At 40.4% G+C, this 20,585-nt stretch overlaps 1 protein-coding gene across 1 annotated transcript in view; it reads left to right on the plus strand.

Annotated features, from left to right (window-relative positions):
• The first annotated feature begins 441 nt into the window (after window positions 1-441).
• The window catches only part of STK4 (serine/threonine kinase 4), an 86,886-nt gene continuing 66,742 nt past the window's right edge, over window positions 442-20,585 (plus strand). Inside the window, exons 1-5 of the mRNA XM_082670350.1 lie at window positions 442-553; window positions 6,297-6,377; window positions 12,391-12,519; window positions 14,855-14,969; window positions 18,676-18,840. Of these exons, the coding sequence (XP_082526476.1) occupies window positions 519-553; window positions 6,297-6,377; window positions 12,391-12,519; window positions 14,855-14,969; window positions 18,676-18,840 (525 nt within the window). The 5' untranslated portion in view covers window positions 442-518. The remainder of the gene's footprint in view (window positions 554-6,296; window positions 6,378-12,390; window positions 12,520-14,854; window positions 14,970-18,675; window positions 18,841-20,585) is intronic.

The raw sequence follows: 20,585 nt of genomic DNA on the forward strand, positions 1-20,585 counted from the left end.
ATGAGAGGTCATGCACGTTCCAGCCTCCACCTGGAACAAGAATTCAACCAGAAAGGAACGGTAGGAAACCACAAATACCTCCCGCGTAGAATTTGGCTTGTTAAGAATCCACAGTTCTTATCAAGCCGGTGCTTCGCAAGAAGCCTTAGTATCTCCGTGTGAGAAATGAGCGGCCGGGCCCGAGGCACAGATGGGTTCTTGGTTTCGAGACCGAGTGTCTTGGGCGAACAATGTCGCAAGAGACAAGGACGCCGTCCCGAGCTTGATTGAGGAGGCCTCCCCCGGGAGGAGGCTCCAGTGCTCCGCAGTTCCGGGTCCGCGCCTCGGCGCTCCACGTGACTCGGGTCCACACCACGTGGTCCAGGCCCGGACCTCGCGGCCCCGCCCCGCTCCCGCCCCGCGCGCCGCTTCCGGTAGGGGCGGAAAGCGGAAGTGTGGGAGGGTCTGCGGGGCGGGATCCAGGAGGTCCCGGGGGAGGATGGATCAGTGAGCGGGTCTGGGCGGCTGCCGGCAGCGCCATGGAGACGGTGCAGCTCAGGAACCCGCCGCGCCGGTGAGGGGCTGCTGGCCAAGAGGAAGGGGGTGGGGGGAGAGGGAAAGGCGGGAACTGGCAGAGGGGAGACACTGGCGTGCGAGACCCCGGAGGGGACGGACCTGCGGGGTGATCCGGCTGATGGGGCACCTGCTGAATCAGGGACCTCTGGCTGGTGGGGGTCCGGCCGAGGGGGATAAATGTGGGGCTGGTTAGAGAGATCGCTTGCTGGGGTAACATACTGGCGGAAGTGGGGGACAGGTGGGGGGAGCAGCTGCTGAGGAACGTGGGGACAAGTTAAGGAGAGCACCTGCTGAGGGCGGGGGCCACTGGGTGAGTACTGTCCTAGAAGGGACTCACTGAGGTAGGGAGCATGCTGGAGCCAGATGAGAACCTACGAGGGGTCTGGCTAAGGGATGGGTCGGGAACTAGCAGAGAGGAGAGCTGGGCAGACTTTCTAAGGGAGGGAGTCCCACCCGAGGGGTGCAGTGGAGAGGATCTGCTGAGGGGAAAAGCTTTGCGCCTGAGGCTGAAGATGTGCCAAGGCAGGTGGACGGTCTGGCAAGGGAGGCTTCGTGGAGGAGAGCATGTAAGAAGATGGTTTTGGTCCCCACTCTAGATGATGGCGCCTTTCATCCCTGATATGCAGGGTCCTCCAAATTTTCCTCATATCCAGCACTGGGAGGTAGAGAGGGAAATAAGAGACCATTTTCTGGACGGGCAAATTGAGGCCCAGAAGAGTTGAGACACAGTCCTGTATGTTGACTTCTTTGCTCTAGGTCTGGGTCACTGGACGTGGCCAGACTGTGCCCTTTTCAGGTCTGTATTGTTTTATATCAGCTCCAAATCCTCTTGCTCCCTGGAAATTGTTTTAAGTCAAGATCTGGGGGGTGGCTGATCCTGAAAAGTCTAATCCCCTGAGTTGGTTGCAGTTGTATCAGTGATTTGCTCTGTGGACACCAGGGTCTTCTCTCACTCTGCCACATCTGGAGAAAAATCGAGAGTAGAGACTGAGGTGCCAGTGCAGTTCGCTTCAGTTTCACAGAGACCTCTGACTTCCTGCAGCAGAATGAACTCTAAAGTAGGAAGTGTTCAGTGTGTGGGAATTCGGGGCAGTGGAGAGGTGAAGGGAAGGGATCGACAGCCTGGGCTGCGCCCTTGGCTTTGTTTGAAGGGCACAAACACTTGCAGAAGGCAAATAGCTGGTTGGGATGGACTCAGCTCACCCTACTGTAGTGCGCTGAGTCTGAAATAAAATCATCATTGCACTCATCTAGCACTTACTGGGCGCCAGACACTATTCTCAGTGCTTTCCATGTCTCTTGTTGAACCATATGAATTTGCTGATATTTGACCATTTTTGATCTATAAAAATAGAAGTTTCATATGGTTCAACTTATCGTTGACTCATTTGACCCTCACATCAATCCCATCACCTGTATCTCTATTTTACAGGTGAGGAAACTGAGGCCCAGAGAGGTTAGTGATCAGCCAAAAGTCCCACAGTTACTAAGTGACAGAGCTGAGATTTCTTTTAAAATTAATTAATTAATTAATTTTTGGCTGAGTTGGGTCTTTGTTGCTGCGCACTGGCTTTCTCTAGTTGCGGCGAGCGGGGGCTACTCTTTGTTGCGGTGCGTGGGCTTCTCGTTGCGGTAGCTTCTCTTGTTGTGGAGCATGGGCTCTAGGCGCGCGGGCTTCAGTTGTTGTGGCACGCAGGCTCTAGAGCGCAGGCTCAGTAGTTGTGGCGCACGGGCTTAGTTGCTCCGCGGCATGTGGGATCTTCCTGGACCAGGGCTCAAACCCGTGTCCCCTGCATTGGCAGGTTGATTCTTAACCACTGCACCACCAGGGAAGCCCCAGAGCTGGGATTTTTTTTTTTTTTTTTTGTGGTATGCGGGCCTCTCACTGTTGTGGCCTCTCCCATTGCAGAGCACAGGCTCCGGACACGCAGGCTCAGCGGCCATGGCTCACAGGCCCAGCCGCTCTGTGGCATGTGGGATCTTCCCGGACAGGGGCACGAACCCGTGTCCCCTGCACCGGCAGGCGGACTCTCAACCACTGCGCCACCAGGGAAGCCCCAGAGCTGGGATTTTAATCCAAGCAGTCTGGTCCAGAGTCCATGCTCTTGGCTGCCTCAGTCTGATGCCTTTCTGGAAGTATCCCTGTTTCACAGGACCTTGTGTATGTTAGCAGATATATGCTATAGCACCATAGATCCAATTATAAATGGACACTGGTTATAAATCCTTCTGAAACGTGTTCGTTCTCTCCCTGAGGCCCTGGTTTAATTGAAAAGAGAATTAGGAACCTGCGTTTTGTTTCTGCTTTTGCCTTGTGCTGTATAATCTTGGGCAAAAGAGTAAACCTTTTTGGTTTTGACACACTCATTTCCTGGGCCTTTTGGATTTTAAAAATTTTATTGAATGTGCAAGAGAAAAGCATTGCAGGGCTGAATTCTTTTTTTTTTTTTGTTTTCAAATTATGTATAATTTTTGATCAACGTACAGGAGTACAACTCCTCTCATGAAGAGGGCAAGTACTCTGTAACACCTATAAGGTTGCTCCAAGCTTTTCTAACCTTACAGTGTGATTCTCAACCATCTTCAAGATCACTGAGATTAAATAAATGGAGTATTAGTAAACTCTTGCCGGTCAGTATTTCAAAAAAAATCATCCAGGAGTGCTGAATACTTAAATGACTGGTGCTTTCCTGCTCACCATAGCTGGTGAACTGCCGGGACTTGCAGCCAGTTAACTTTATTATCATTTGTATCAGTTTGTTAGGCCTGCTGTGTCAGTTTCACAGACTGGGCGACTTAACAGAAATTTATTTCCTCACAGTTCTGGAGGCTAGAAGTCTGAGATCAAGCCATCAGCAGGGTTGTTTTCTGTTGAGGCCTCTCTTCACATGGTCTTCCCTCTGTAACTGTCTGTGTCCTTATCTTATGAGGACACCAGTCATGTTGGATTAGGGCCCACCCATTGACCTCATTTTTACCTTAATTACCTCTTTAAAGGCCCTATCTCTAAATACAGTCACATTCTGAGGTACTGGGGGTTAGGACTTTAACATGAATTTGAGGGGGTTGGGAGAGGGAAACACATTAATTTTATTTTCATTAAAAAATTTCATCCATTTATCTTATATATTTGTTGTAACCCACAACAACTTCTGTGTGGAAAGAGGGATGGGTATATATAAACAAAATGGACCTGACAAGAGTTCTAAGGTGGGAGAAAGAAATTTGGGAATTAGCCAAACCGGTGAGTAACTACTTCATAAACACCCTTATTGTGTTTGGAAAGATACAGGTGTCTTTTCAGAGATTCAGATGGCATGTGTTTCCAACAAGGGAAAGCAGTCCCAATGCAGGAAGTGTTCTTTGTGTCCTTGAGTTTGACATTTGTGTGTGACTAAGTGAATGATGATAGATTAAAGTTGACGGTTTATGTAGGAGTTTATGATTTTAAAAAGTGAGTTGCCATTAGATACAAATAGTGTGGTGGAATGTGTAAGTACATTTCTGGAATGCTGGCCGTCCACGTGGCCACCTGACTTAGGAGCGGAGCATCCCCCTGTGTTGGATCCATGGAGGCTGTGTTGGCCAGGCCTGTTAAGTTATGAGCAAGCAGTGAAACTACCTAGGACCTGGGGAAGTACAGCTGAGAGGGCTGAATCATCAGAGTTGGGCTGTTTGGTTATAGTGCTTCTTCCATGAAGACTCATGTAAAAAATAGCATTGAGTCCCTTATCAAAAGATTTTCCATAGAGATCTTGTTTGTCGATAACACAGTAATACTTTTTCATGGTGATATTCTTTTAGTTTTGAAACCTCACAAGGATTGCTGAGAAAGGTTTATGATTCTCATCATTGCATTCATTAATCCATTTAACAAATGTTCTTATTGACCACCTCTGGATTCAGGCACCAGAGATAAAAAGATCCCTTAAGACTGGACCAAAACCAAACAAAAACCCCACTTAGATTGTTTTAAAGAAGTATCTAGCACTCATATAAAGTTTGTCTGTCACTGTATTATCAGAGGCCTGCAGCTGTCTCTCATGGCAGTGGCCGTTTCCTTTGTTATGCTGTGTTCTCTGTAATAGTTGAAATAGTAAGTTTTGCTTTTTGTAAACCACGAAGTCACCACTTCAAAGGAACACATTTGATCTTCCTTTATATGAACTGTTTATAAAACTGTAACTATACTTGAGAAATGAGGTATTGTCCATTGTTTAAACAGTTATAAATTCAATGCTTCACTCCCCCTCCCGCGGGTTATGGGATGTTCATTCTAATTTCTGAGTTCATAGAAATTTCACTTCTGACATTGAAGAGGAATTTCACTTCAGTCCTTCTTGTTTTGAAACTGGGAGTTTTTGTGATGTCATTGGAATTTAATTCTTAGAACCTTTTGATTTTCAAAGGTCGGTGTGGTCGTGTTTGTTAATTTTCAAGTTATGGAAGTTACTGACTTGGAGCAGTTCTCCATTTCTCTAGTCTTTGACATTTATAAAATCCTGTTAAGATTGTCTTTTTGAGATCAGCGTTTATTGGTGGATACACTTGATGCGTTGAGGTGTGTGGGTTTTTTTTTTTTTTTTTTTGTCTCTTTTTTGGCTTCTTTCATGGTTTTGCCACTTTATCTAGGAAGGTACACATTTATGTGTATGTGTATTTTTTTTTGTTCAAGTCTTTTCTTGTAAAAATTGGTATTGTCCAGCTAGTTTAAACATTTTTCTTTTCAAAGAAATTTTCAGTGGACTACTTCCATATTTCACCATTTCCTGAGCTCTCCTTTCTTTGTTGTCCTTTGTAGTTTCAGGAAACCATTGTGTAGAACCCACACATGCAACTAGTCCTTAGCAAACTCCTCTTTTAAGCCTGTTAATAATTTTCAGAGGTCTCAGAGTTTTTTTTTAAAAAACCCTACTCTTAATTTATAACCTTCCATGTTTGTCATAGTCAGAAAAATCTCAGTTATCTGGAAGTTGTGAGCAGCACCTATCTGATTTCGGGAAATAGTCAGGTATACAACTGCCCATCAGAGAGTCTTGGTGAGACTATTTGAAACTCCCAGCTGCCTGGTTAGTTTTTACTTTTGGTCACGTCTGAGTGTATACTCTCCACTTTCTGTTTCTGTGATACCTACAGAATCCACATATTTCGACAGAAGTACCAAAGTCTTGCTAATGGAGGGCAAGACTCTTCTATGTCTTCCTTGGCCTCTAGTCTAAGACCATGTTTCAGTTCATAGCTAAGCTTGCATTAAACATCTTTTCTGAACAGAGAGTTATGCCATCTTAATTCATGGAATCTCAAGATTTAAATGGATTCTGAAGGTTATAGCTAATGCTTAAATCCACTCTATAACATTTCAGCCACACGAGGACTCATTTTCTGTTTAGATGCTCCAGTGATGGGAATCTAGGGACTTCTTAAGGCAGTCTAAACCATTTCGTAACAACTTTTATTGTTAGAAAATTCTTGCTCCTGTGGAACTGAAGTCAGCCTCTTGGTAGCTCTTCACCCTCTGGTCCTGATTCTGCTGATCAGGGTGACCAAGGACATGTGTAACATGTCCATAGACCAGCCCTTCAGCTTCCCTTAAAGTTCTCTTAGCTTGCCTTTATGGTCATTTACCAGTGAAGACTGTGTAAAGAAATCCCTAAGATGCTAATTGTAAAATATATAATGCATTTTGTATTCTAGTTGCTAGCAAGTAAAATGTATTTTATGTTTAAATTCTTCGTCCACAGGCAGCTGAAAAAGTTAGATGAAGATAGTTTAACTAAACAACCAGAAGAAGTGTTTGATGTCTTAGAGAAACTTGGAGAAGGGTGAGTACACAGAAAATGTAGGTGGACTAAGTAGGTCCCAGTCTTTTTCCTGCGCCACACCAGAAGGATGTGAACCTTTCTCGTGGCAATAATTTGGAAAACTAAGGAAAAGAAAGGGGAATGTTGCATATCACCACTGCTCTGGGTAGTGTAGGAGGTAAATTTAATACTTGAAATGCCCTTTCCCTCTTCCCCCAATTAGTTCTATAGACAGATTTAGTGATTCCTGATCTTTTCAACACCATGGACATCTAGTGTTTTCTCTCTTGTAAAATCTGTGGTTTGCATGATTTTATCTGTTTAACAGATAACACTAATTAGTTTTTACTTCATTTAAAATTTTTTTATCAATCAGACATATTTTAATTTTCTGTTCATAGCTTCTGAGAGATATGCAATAACTTGTTTCATGAAAAAAACACTGGAGGGACTTCCCTGGCGGTCCAGTGGTTAAGGCTCCACACTTCCACTGCAGGGGGCACGAGTTCCACCCCTGGTCAGGGAACTAAGATCCTGCATGCCACACAGAGCAGCGAAAAAAAAAAGGAATTCAGCATTTTATCAGTAGTTAATGCAGCTTTGGGAAATACAGTAAATAAGTCAAGGACTGTCACTACCTTTACATCTTTCCTAAGAGATCCAGAATTACAGATGGGGAACCAGAGGACTTCTTGAAACACAGATTGTGAATGAGTTTATAAAATACTGGTGAAATGATATTTGGTAGTAGATAGTGGCCGTCATTGGCTTTCCTGATACAATAAACGTTATATCATAAGTTTTTATACTTTTACATATATTGATACTTTTAATCTTTGTATGTTTATTTCTTTTTCTTAAGGACCAAGACATTAAAATATTAGAGACACCCTTTCTTAAGTTTTTGTTGTTCATTTTTGAATAGGTAATCTTCACATGATCCAGAATTTTAAAAGTGTAAAAGTGTTACAATGAAAAAAATTTGCCTCCTGTCTCTCTCTCTCAGCCACCCAGAAGCAACCAGTATAGCAGTTTTTTGTGTGTTCTTCAGAGGTAGTTTATGCTTATATAAGCAAATAAACATGTGGGTGTGTGTTTGTGTAATTTTGTAAAATCTCTTGGGAGTACTTCTGGTTCAAGAGAAGACCTGAAATGTTAACTTATAAAAATGTCAAATTAATGTCTGTTCTTTAAAATCAGCTTTTATATGTCATTATATTATTTTGGAGTTTAGTGTTATTTATGCCTAATATAGATATGCACTGTTAAACCCAATCCTGGATTACATGGAATAGGTTTTCATGGATTACCTCCTTGTGAAAAACATTAGTCATCATCTTTTTGTAAGTTGGAAAAATACTCTTTGGAATCAAGCAAGAAGTCAAGCAGAGAAGGGAAGTAAAAGATGACACCACCTGCGCTGCTAAAAGACAAGTACACGATGAATCTGAAACCACAAGTTGACTTGGCATTGTTGAAGGTATGCGGGGGGGAAAAAACCCAGTCCTTCTATGTCTCTTGCTTGCCATTTTCGGCTCTAACTTGATATCCTTGGTATTTCCTCAAGGCAGTGAGTCAAAGGCCCTTAATCTAACCATGCTCACAGGTTTTACTTAGAATAAGATCAAGAGTGGTAGGCATAGTTGACTATGTATGTAACTAACTTGTTTCTTTCATTTTTAATGAAAGTATATTACAGTTGTAAGAACATAGACTCTGAAGTCAGACATATCTGGGTTAAAACTTTCTCTACTGTTTATTAGTCATAATAAACAAGTGAGCTCGAGCAAACTGCTGAATATTTGGAAGCTTCGCAAACCTCAACTATAAAGTGGGGATATTTGCATCTCCCTCATAGGGTTATGTTGAGTGTTTCATGAGATGGGACTAAAGTACTTAGTACAGTGCTTGTCACCTAATAAGACCTCGTTAAATGGCAACTATTATTATTTTATTTTTAAATATATCAATTGAAGCATTTTTTAGACCTTATCATGACAAATCAAAGTTAAGTCTTAAAGTATGTTTAGGTGTTTTTGAAGGGAGCTCTGTTTGGGTTGTTTGGTTTTGAGGAATGTCAAAAGAATACTGTAGACAGAGAGTGATCAGGAATGTAAAATAAGGAGAAACTAAGCTAATTATGATTATTTTAAATTATGTTTTAGATCTATGGATGTCTTCATTAAGGACCTTGGAAATTTCCCTGTAAAGACATCACCAGAGAGAAAACAATTAAAACTTCAGATCTTCCCATGTTATCCTCATATTGTCTTTTTAAATGATACCACAAGTGCTTGGATTTCTGTCATCCCGACTGAATGAGCCTGAACCAGCTTCATTTAATGAGCAAAATCCCAAAGGAAAACCCAAACTGTGCTTCCTTCCTAAACACAAATGGCCATGCCATCCCTAAATAGTTCTGGAAAATGAATGGATTGTGAACTCTCACTGACATGGGCCTTGTGAAATGAGCTCTGGCTAAAAGATTGTATCGGATTCCCAAGGCTGCAGCTATTCTGCATTTTGAGGAAATCATGTGGATCTGTGGCAGAGCAGAGCCAAAGCTCCAGACCAGGATGGATGGACAGCACTTGGAAAGTGTTTTGAATTAGAGCCTAGTGCCTTTTTTTTTCCTCTTATACTTAAAGTTTTACACATTGACTCATTTAAGTTTTTAATCCTAGGATAATAACAAAAACATCTTGCCCATGGTTTCATAGCTAGTGAGTGGTATTAAGACTTATGCCTGGTTAATTTGGCCTCAAATACTGTATAATTTCTATGTTTCTGCATTGACCTTTGCCTTGCATAACTTGTGGGAAGCACTTCCATCCCCACCATCTTTGTTCTCTGCCAGTTAAAATTCATTGAATCACTGTAGTTTTTGTTGTAGGGAATTAGGTCTTAAGGGACTTGCCTATAAGGAAGCATGACTGCTAAAGCCTTCTAAATCCTCTGTACTGTAAGTGTGATCTGTGGAATCATGACTCTTAATCGTACCTATGAGCTCTTGGAGTTTTCTTGGCTGTCCAGATAGCATAGTGAGGCGTGGAGGGTGTTCTGGTCAAGACTGCTGAGTAAGTGCACGTAGGAACCTCTCCATTTCAAATATATAAGAATAATAAATGAAAAAAATTTTTTTAATATAAGGATACATAGCCAGCTATAGACCGGGGGTAGAAAAGATAGCTGTCATCGTAAGAGGAGAGTAAAGCATGCCTTGTCCTTGTCGGGAGATTGTGGATGGGCTTCCTGTATGGAGTTGTGGTATCATTTGCCTGTGGCCTGGGGGAAAAGCAGAGGGACTGGCCTGACTATAGGAACTGGGCCTGGACTGTATTCAGGTATGGTGTCTTGAGGGGCAAAACCCCTAAATCCTAGTGCAAGACCTGGTTTAAATTGTACAGCCTAGATGACTGAGCTAGGGGAACCATGAAACCATCCTGACATCATGAAACACTCATGACAGTGAGCACTGTGTAGAGAAGAATCATTCAAAATAAAAGGAAACCCATACAAGGAAATCCAGTGCTGTGAGATAATCAACAGACCTAACAAGTGGGAGAACTCCCACCCGAGGAAATAGAAATAATGGAGCCATCTGAAACAGGATTTAACGTTTGTTTACGATTTTCAAAAAGGTAAAAGGAGGGAATAACATCCTTAAAAGGAGAACACGAAATTATTAACATGAACAACCCCATGAAAAAGAAAAAGTTGGGAATCTTGACAATGAAAACTACAATAATTGAAGTTCTAGAGCCCAATAAATTGGATAAACAGTCAACTAGACAAGCTGAAGAGAGAATTTGTGAATTGAAAGCTAGAAGTGAGACTGATCACCAAATGCAGGACAAAAATATAGTGTTGGAAACTAGGAAGACAGCATGGATTGAGGAGGTCCAATATAGGTCCAATAGGAGCTCTAGAAGGAGATTAGAAGTAATAGAGAGGAAATAAAGAGATAATACTAAGAATTTTCCAGACTTGAATAAAGCCTTCAGATTGAAGAAGCTTATGGAGTGCCAAATAAATCAACTTCTAGTTATAGTAAAATTACAGAATGTTAAGGATAAAGAGAAATCTGAAAAGCTACAGAAAGAGAGATTACCCATGAAAAATGATAACCTGATGACAACTGACTTCTTTACAGCAATAGAAGATGAAAAACTACAGTAAACGAGCTGAGGGAAAGCTATTGTCAAAGAATTCTATATCCAGAAAAACTCGTTCCAGAATGAGGGTGAAATAAAGACCTTTTCACATGTATGGGACCTAGGGTATCAAGAATAACTTTGGATGAAGTTACAGAATACCCAACTAACAGTGGCTAACCAATAAGAGCATTTAATAACTAAGTAGCAAAAAATCGGGGTGAAAGATTCCAGAATGGCTAACTGGCTTGATAATGGTTTAGCATTTGTGTAATTCTCATAGTCTCAAGATGGCCATGTTAGTTTCAAGCATCATGCCTCACATGACAGTAACCAAAGCAGGAAAGGAAGTGGCAGGTGAAAATGGGCCACCTTGTTTGCTTCTCTCTTAGCAGGGAGGAAAGTTTTTCCTAGAGACCCTTCAGAAGAATTCCCCTTAAATTTCATTGGCTGGAACTAGGTCATATGCTTACTACTAGTTCAGTCACTGGCCAAAGGGGATAGAAATCCTGCAACTGGCTTGTACCACCATGCTTTAGCCCCAGGGACCAAGCATTTGCCACCCTCACAAGTCAGGGCGTTATCGTATCAAGGAAGAAGGGTCAGTGGTTGGATCTTCCACACATGGTCAGCAGTTGCCTTTCCCTGGCAAAAAAAAATGTTTTAGGTAACACTTAAGTATCATTATACTAGCTTTGCCAATATAAGGGATTCTGATGGAATGGAAATTTTTTGTGTGTGCTCTACATAGATTTTTAAAAAAAGTTTTCTGTGACTTTCACATTGAAACAATCCTTGAGCGTCATTTTGTTAGCTAGAGCACTCAGCTACTTTGATGTATTAGGTGGCACTGTTATGATCTTTTTTTTCACTAAGACAGTATGAAGAAACAGGTGTGTTTGGGAAATATGAAAGACAATTTACTCATTATTTCCCTGACAGCCATCCAGAATTGCAGTGAAAATGTAATCTATGCAAGATGATATCTCATTTAACCATCACAATTGTCTCGTAGTAGTATTGTCATTTTATAGATGAGAAAATTGAGGCACAAGGTTAATAATATGTCTGTAAATGAGAGCTGATATCTAGTGGCGGTAGGACTCCAATCCTGGGTCTTTAGATTCTAAATCTACTGTTCTTTTAGCCCCCAAATTGAATAGCTACATAACCTTTTATTTATCTTGATAATAAACTCGTAAGGGAAGATGGAGCAAAAGGCAAAAAGAATTTGTATGTGCTCTGTTCACCTGATACTAGCATTTAAGAGGCTTACATTTTTAGTTTCCTTAATGTTTTAAGTATTATTGCAAATAGGAGGAGAAAGGACTAAAAGACCTCATGGTACTAGAATGAGTGCAAGAAAACCAAGACCCCCATTTTTGTACCCCCGTACAGATGTGGAAAGAATCTAGGCTTTGTATTCTGACAGACCTAGATTCATATCCTGGAATGACTACTTATTTATCACTTATGTGACCTTGGGCAAGTCATGTAACCTCTCTGAGCCTTTTCACATTTGCCTGTAAAATAGGGATGATGACCCCTTCATGACCCCCTTTTTTGTAAGGATGAACCTCAGATGATGCAATTTCTAGCAGACATCAGACATGGTAGCTACTCTATCACTGTTATTTCCTACTAATACATTCAGTAAAATTTAAATGTGAGGTTTCTAAGATGCCATTTTGTGGTAAGTTCTCTTAAGGACAGTTTTTCCCTGAAGTACTTTAGCTATCTCAATTTTGCAAGTGTAGCTAAGTATATATGTCTTGGGCATGTAGGGATATAAATTAGAATGGGGAGTTGCTCGTGTTTTACCACTTTTTATCTCTTGGCTTGCTTTGACTTTGTAAATGTTCTCCTTCCCCCAATTATAGGTCCTATGGCAGCGTGTACAAAGCTATTCATAAAGAGACAGGTCAGATTGTTGCTATTAAGCAAGTTCCTGTGGAGTCAGACCTGCAGGAGATAATCAAAGAAATCTCTATAATGCAGCAATGTGACAGGTAAAGGCATCTGGTGTTATTTTGGAGATAACATGGTTTCGAATATGCTGTGATTATATTTAGAGTTTGACGCCTAGAATTGCATTTACTTAGATATTTTGCAAACGGAAGAGTTTAGTGGAATCACTACGAATGTTCTTTTCAGAAAAAAAAATGATGAAAAAGTTTCTGTGTTTCAGCAGCTAAACTTTCAGAGTTTCTGTTTTTGCATTGTTTTGTTTTGTTTTGTTTCAGTTTAGCCCTTTTCAAAACTAGGAAGAAGAGGCAAAGAGGCAGAAGGTGGTGGTGGCTAGCCTTTTTTTTTTTTGATAATGATCTCTCTTACTTCCTATTGAGAAAACATTTCTACAGAGACAGCTAAGAAGAGAGAATTCAAATGGTTTTCGCTCCAGAAACCTTAGAATAGCAAGTGGACCTATAAAAAGAGAATACTTATTTATGTATTACTGTTCTGTTCCTTCCTTCACAATTTTAAGAAATGATTCCAGCTGAGAGTAGTTAAGTATTTTATTTTTGAGGAACTAAGATTTGTCAAATGCTGCAAGCAGGAAGTTGGGCCAGCAGGTGACCGCAGAAAAGCACGTGGTTTGCCCTGAAGCTCCATGACAACATGGGAGGTCACTGTGGTGGAGCAGGCTTCCTCAGTTTCGATTGGCGAGAAACACAAATTGAAGGGCAGTGGCAGCTCTAGGGAGTTGAAAGGAGAATGAGAAAGTCTTGCAGCTCGAGGCTGCCTTCATCTTTCTGAAGCTCTTTTGGTCCGCAGATCAACTCAGTACCTCCTGTTTGTAAAGCTTGTACCTTAAGGCAGGTGGGGCTACCTGCTAGGCATTTTGCCCAGGAGCCCTTAAGTCTTGTAGACTTGTGAATGCAATCACTTCTCTTCTCCCTCCCTCCCTTTCTTTTTTTCTTTATACTTTTGCGGTTACTTTGTACTGGCTAAAACCCTCCTATTTCTTGATTGGAGGGACCAGAGTAAGGTAGCAGTTTTTCTTTGCCTCTTGCATAAGATACATTACAGGAGCTCTTTCCAGTGGGCAAATTGGAACTTTGCCACTTTTGAAAGACTGTGCAAGAGCTGTGTTCCAAACAGGGTGTGCAAATGTGTCTAATTAAAGATGAGGGATTTCAAAGAGCCTACTCTGTGCTAAGAAATACAAAGAGATACAGGGCAGACTGCTGGCCCTCTTAGAGTTTATAGACTTTAATTGGACAGGACAGGCTTATAGATGAACAGGAGAATCTAGTCGACAATACAAGATTGTATAGGACATACTCCAGCAGTGAGTACCTGACAGTAATTGCCTTGTAGAGGCATTAAATACTATAGAAATTCAGGGAAGGGAGAGCAGCTGTGGTGATCTGTATCTTAAGAGGTTTATTCATCCATTTCTTCATTAATATTCATTTTGTGTATGTGTATATTTTTTTCCCTGCTGTCCTTGTCATTGGCATGTTTCCCAAGGATGAAGGGGCGTTTGAAATTTTGAGAGTTAATGCAGCTGAGTTGGTTTTAGCATCTTCCGTTACTATGTTATGCAATATTATTTAGCCCTGATAATGATCTAGCTAAAGCTGGTAGCTTCAGAGGACAAATTATTTCATTTTAAAGGGATTTTGACATTTTTCTGAAATCTGTCTTCAAGACCCAAACTTTCAAGTCTGATTCTGAATATTTTTCCTTTACAATAGATTGTAGTATGATTTTATTTTTTTCCTTGTTACAAAGTATATGTGACTTCTTGGAAAAACGCAAATAAAAAAAGAAAGGAAACCACTTTTCTCTTTGGAGAGAGAATCGTTGTTAAATACTACTTGGTATACATATCCTTCCATATCTCTTTTTGGAGTTTCACCATGCTTGCTATTATGTAACCTGCGTTTTTGTTTGTTTGTTTTTTGGTAAACAGAGTGTCGTCTCGTATTATCAAGTATTCTTCTATAACGTTTTCCATGGATTCATGGTTGTTGCATTAAACGGATATATCATTATTTCTTAAAGAAACTCCCTAATGTCAGACATTTAGATGGTATCTGAATTTTCACTTTTATAGACAGTACTGTGATGTTACCTATCTCTTTTTGAATATCTGTAATTCTTAGGATGAATTGCAGACTTACAAATGCTGGGTTGGGACCCACACAATTTTTGCACTGCTATTATTGCCCTCCAGAAATCTGTACTGTTTTACATTCTCATCAAGAGGGTGCGTGTTTTAACCTTAAATATGAATAATTGACCTCTTGAGCTGAGAAATTAATTTTCATGTATTTAACATCATGAATTCATAGGGATGTTTGAAGGCTGCTCCACTAACTCATTGTCTCTCTCTAGCCCTCACGTAGTCAAATACTATGGCAGTTACTTTAAGAACACAGACTTGTGGATTGTGATGGAGTACTGTGGGGCTGGTTCTGTGTCTGATATCATTCGATTACGAAATAAAACGGTAAGTTCACCTTCTGGAATAGTAGGTATTTCCCCCTTTCCATGATTCTTTCCCCCTCTGCTTTTTTGTTTGTTTGTTTTTGTTTTTGTTTTTTTTTTGCGGTACGCGGGCCTCTCACTGTTGTGGCCTCTCCCGTTGCGGAGCGCAGGCTCAGCGGCCATGGCTCACAGGCCCAGCCACTCCGCGGCATGTGGGATCTTCCCGGACCGGGGCACGAACCCGTGTGCCCTGCATCGGCAGGCAGACTCTCAACCACTGCGCCACCAGGGAAGCCCCCGCCTCTGCTTTTTGATGTCGCTTAAATGTGGCAATTTTGATACCAACCAACCCAGTCCAGTGAAGTGCTTTGCTTATTTCTAACTGGGGACAAAAATGACAATCAAATCTTGGTTAAGCAATGAGTTCTGAGTGTTTAAATTTGGTTGGGTTTTCTCCTTCTACCCAGCGTGTTCACAGATTAGCTTCCTAGTCAGAGAAAACTCTCTGTGAAAGATGATTTGCTGTTACTGTGATTGCTGAGAGAAAAGCTAGGAGTCATGAGTTCTAGTTTGGGTTCAGTTGCTTAAACTCCTTGTTTATTCGTTCAGTAAGTATTTCTAGAACACTGGTCTAGGCCTTCGGGATCCAGTAGTAAATAAGACAAGGACCGTGCTCTCGTGGTAGTGCATTTTCTAGTAAGGCAACAAAAAGCAAATTAGTGGTAACCAGAGAATAAATACCAGATAGAGAGAACTGCTGTGAAGACAGGGAGTGACAATAAAGTGATAGTGGGTGCCTGGTGGGCTACTTGCGAGGAGATGGTTGAGAAACGTTTAATTGTCACTCGGGGAGGCGACATTTGAAGTAAAACGTGAATGACAAGAAGGAGCCATGAGTTCTAAAGAACATTCTAGGTAGAATGAATTTGGCATGTTTGAGTGCTGGAGAGAAGGCCACTACATGACTAGAGAGGAATAGGTAAGGGGGAAGCTGTAGGAGGTGAGGTGAGGCAGGGGGGCAGGGCTAGATTATGTTGTGTATTATTGGCGGTGATAATGAGTTTGATTTTTTTCCATGTACAATAGGAAACAGTTGCTGGGTTCTAAGCAAGTGAGTGAGCCATCTGATATAAAAGATAACTTCTATAAACAACAAGGTCCTACTGGGTTGGCCAAAAAGTTAGGTTGGGTGTTTTTGTTTTTTTAATTTAATTTATTTTTTATACAGCAGGTTCTTATTAGTTATCTATTTTACACATATTAGTGTGTACATGTCAATCCCAATCTCCCCATTCATCACACCACCACCACTTTCCCCCCTTGGTTTGTTCTCTACATCTGAGTATCTATTTCTGCCCTGCAGACTGGTTTATCTGTACCATTTTTCTAGGTTCCACATATATGCATTAGTGTACGACTCACGTTATATTTCTGTTGGGCAGCGCTACCTTAACTGATTAACTCAGCTGGTTAGAATAAAGAGTTAGTAAGTCATGAACTTTGTTCTTTGGCCACAGAAGGTACCCTAAACTCTTGCTTGCCACTGTGCCAAAAGTGTTTGCTTGGATTGTAATGAAACCTCTGTCATTTATTAGCTCTGTGACCTTTGGCACAAATTACTTGTCTGTGCTTCACCTTCATTATCTATGAAACGGTGATGATAATAATAGTACCTACCTCATTCGATTTTTTTTTTAATTTGTATTTATTTATTTATTTATTTTTGGCTGTGTTGGGTCTTTGTTGCTGCACGTGGGCTTTCTCTAGTTGCGGCGAGCGGGGGCTACTCTTCATTGCGGTGCACAGGCTTCTCATTGCAGTGGCTTCTCTCATTGTGGAGCACGGACTCTAGGTGCGCGGGCTTCAGTAGTCGCAGTACACGGGCTCAGTAGTTGTGGCTCACGGGCTGTAGAGCACAGGCTCAGTAGTTGTGGCACACGAGCTTAGTTGCTCCGCGGTATGTGGGATCTTCCCGGACCAGGGATCGAACCCGTGTCCCTTGCATTGGCGGGCGGATTCTCAACCACTGCACCACCGGGGAAGCCCCTCATTCGATTTTTATAAGGATTAAGTGAGATTATAAAAGTAGTGCGTAGCATAGATGAAATGCTTAATATTTTTTAGTTATTTTTAATATTATTAGCATAGTGCCTTGCTCGTAATAGATGCTTATTAAATATTTGGTGATTGTCTGATTGATTCTGTAATAGTTATTAAACAACATGGTTTCTTACATGCCTTACTATATCATTTGATTTTCATGACGATCTTGAAGAAAGGTGATTCGCCTATTTTATAGGTGGAGCAACTGAGACTAAGAGACATTAGATAACTTGCTGAAGTCACACAACTAGAAAGTAGAGCCAAGAGTAAAAACTAGGTCTTTCTAATCCCAAATTGCATACTTTTTGCACCGCAGCATATTCCCTTCTAAATATGAGTTGTTCGTCAGAAGGGGACTGATTGAGAGTCTGTTGATTGGGTTTGTTTAGGACTGGGGTTGGATCAGCACAAAGTCAGCATTGCACCAATCAGATATTCTGTTAGTCTCCCGCATTCTTGCTTACGTTTACTCATCATCATTCAGCAAATATTTTTTCAGGACCTACGGTGTGCTAGGTGGCTTTCTTGGTGCTAGGGATTCAATAGTAAGCAAATCAAAGACATTTTAAAATGGAGCTTATGTTTCTAATAGGGAAGATGTCACATAAATAGGTATACAGATAATGTATAGTATGTCAGGTGGTAATAATGCTGCAACGACCAATAAGTAGGATAAGGGGATAGAGAATGGTCTAGGAATGGATGGAGCTAGCAAAGGCCTCTCTGATTTTCTGATGAGGTGACATTTGGGCAGAGACAGTGAAGTAAGGGACCAACTCATCCAGAAATCTAGTTGAAGGGCACTGCAAGCAGAGAGAACAGATAAAAAGGCCCAGAAGTGGTAGTGTGTTTAGAGTGTTCAAGGAATAGCAGGGTAGCCTATGTGGCTGAAACAGGATGAGCAAGGTAGAAGGTGATAGAAGATGAAGGTAGCTGGGAGCCAGATAAGGTAAGACCTTGGTGAGGACTGGCTTTAATTCTGAGTGACTTAGAAAGGCACTGGACAATTTTGAGCAGATATGGCTTATATTTTAAACGGTTCATTATGGCTGCTGTGTGGAAAATACAATGTAAAGGGTCAAGGGCAGAAGCAACGAGACCAGTTAGGAGATTATTAGAATAGTTCTGGCAGGGCATTATGGTGGCTTGGATCTGGGTGATTACAGAGGATATAGTTGCATATATTTTGAAGATAGAGAAGAGCCAAGGATGACCTCAAGGTTTTTGGCCAGAGCAACTGGAAGAATGAAATTGCCTTTTACTGAGAGAGAGATGACCATGGGAAGAGTAGAGTAGGTGAGTGGGTGGTAAAGAAAGGGATAGGGTGGTGGTAAAAATAAAGAATTTGATTTTGACATGTTATGCTTATGATGCTTGTTAGGTATTCATTTGGAGGTGTAGTGTGGGCAAATATATGAATCTGATATTTGGGGAGAGATCTGGGCTGGAAATAAAACTTTGGGAGTGGCCAGCATAGCGATGGTATTATAAGCTGTCAAATGCTGTTCACACGTTGAATAAGATTGTATATTCTAGGAAAGGAGTTTGGGTCTTATTTTTTTTTTTCCTTTTTCAAATGTGCTGATGTAAACTAATAGAATTTTAACTTCTCATTCTTTTTTCAGTTAACAGAAGATGAAATAGCTACAATATTACAGTCAACACTTAAGGGACTGGAATACCTTCATTTTATGAGAAAAATACACCGAGATATCAAGGCAGGAAATATTTTGCTAAATACAGAAGGTCATGCCAAACTTGCAGATTTTGGGGTAGCAGGTCAGCTTACAGTAAGTAAAAATGTTACTTGTGTAGGTAACTTCCAGGTCTTTCTTGAGAAGCAGTTCCTTTTATTTATTTATTTAAAAATATAATATTTGATGTAATTGAATTGTAAAAAATTTTAAAATGTACCAATAGGTTACAAAGGAGCTGGTAGGTTATTTTAGATCCCTTCCTGGACTTCAGGTCCATAGTTTATCTTTGTTTAGCTTTGATAAAGATAAAAACAAAAACAGGAAATAATGGAGTAGAAGTTTAAATTCTACTGGGCTACATCATCATATTTATAAAAGGAAGAAGAATTAAATCTAAATAGCTTTCCTTGAATAAGACAGAATGTCATCTCATTCAGCCTCCAGGTAGCAGTTGGCTTTACTGAAAACACTCTCCTCATTTGGTTCCAAAATACAGACTCTTGATTTTCCTCCTACCTCAGTAGTGCATGGCAATGAAATAAACCTTGCTTTAAAACAGGAAGTCTAAAATTATCTGATTTTGTAAAATCAGATAATATATGTGAAATATGTGTAGAAAAATAGAAGGAGTTCTGGACAGATATATACTAAAATTTGCAACAATGTTATCTGTCATTTTTCTTGGGTAGTAGAAAAATATATACATATATAGTTTGTTTGTTTAGAGCTGGTATTATGTACAGGTTTTATTTTTAAAAATTTTAAATCTGCCTGGAACATGTTAGGGAGTTTCATAGGTATTGCAACAGCACAAAAATTGCTTTGATATTTAAAAAAAACTCAGGAACTTATTCCATACTGTGATTTGTGGGGCCTTCCAAAGATTTTGTTGTTAGCACATAAGTAAACAGTACTAAACAGTATTATCTAAATTACAATCTTAATAAGGAAACCAAATTGAAAAAAAAATCTGGTGCTGTGTATAAGATACTTTAATTTAAAATATCAATTGCATTTAGTAACTGAGACTTTTTCCACAGAAATAGAAAATAACAATCTTAAAATTCATATGGAACCACAAAAGTCCCCAAATAGCCAAAGCAGTCCTGAGAAAGGAGAACAAAGCTGGAGGTTTCACACTTTTTGATTGCAAACTCTATTACAAAGCTAAAGTAATCAAAACAGTATGGTATTGGCATAAAAATAGACACATAGACCAATGAAACAGAATCGAGAGCCCAGAAATAAACTCATGTTTATACAGTCAACTAATATTTGATAACGGAGCCAAGAATGCTCAGTGGGAAAAGATGGTCTCTCCAATAAATGATCTTGGGAAACCTAGATATTCATATGCAAAAGAATGAAACTGGACCCGTTTCTTACACCACTCACAAAAATTAACTCAAAATGGATTAAAAACCTAAATATGAGGCCTGAAACCCAAAAACTCCTAGAAGAAAGCATAGGGAAAATGCTCCTTGGCATTGGTCTTGGCAGTGATTTTTTGGATATGACAGTAAAAGCACAAACAGTGGGACGTCATTGAGATTTTGGTTGGGATTGAATTGAATTGTGTAGAGGTTGTGTTGAATCATAAATCAATTTGGAAAATATTGCCATCTTCATGATGTTATGCTTTAAAAGTCCTTTTCTGCTTCAACATTGTATAGCTATTCATCTATACTTTCCTTTAGTACTTTTTGGATTTTGTTCTTTGTATTTAAATTTTCATCCTATTTGAACTTACTTTGGTGAAAGCATAAGGTAGGAATTTAAGTGTAGAATCTTACAAATGAATAGACAGTCGCCCAGTGCTTTTTCCCCCCCATAATCTA

Source organism: Grampus griseus (assembly GCF_964374135.1).
Source record: "Grampus griseus genome assembly, chromosome: 14".
NCBI classification, from domain to species: Eukaryota; Metazoa; Chordata; class Mammalia; order Artiodactyla; family Delphinidae; genus Grampus; species Grampus griseus.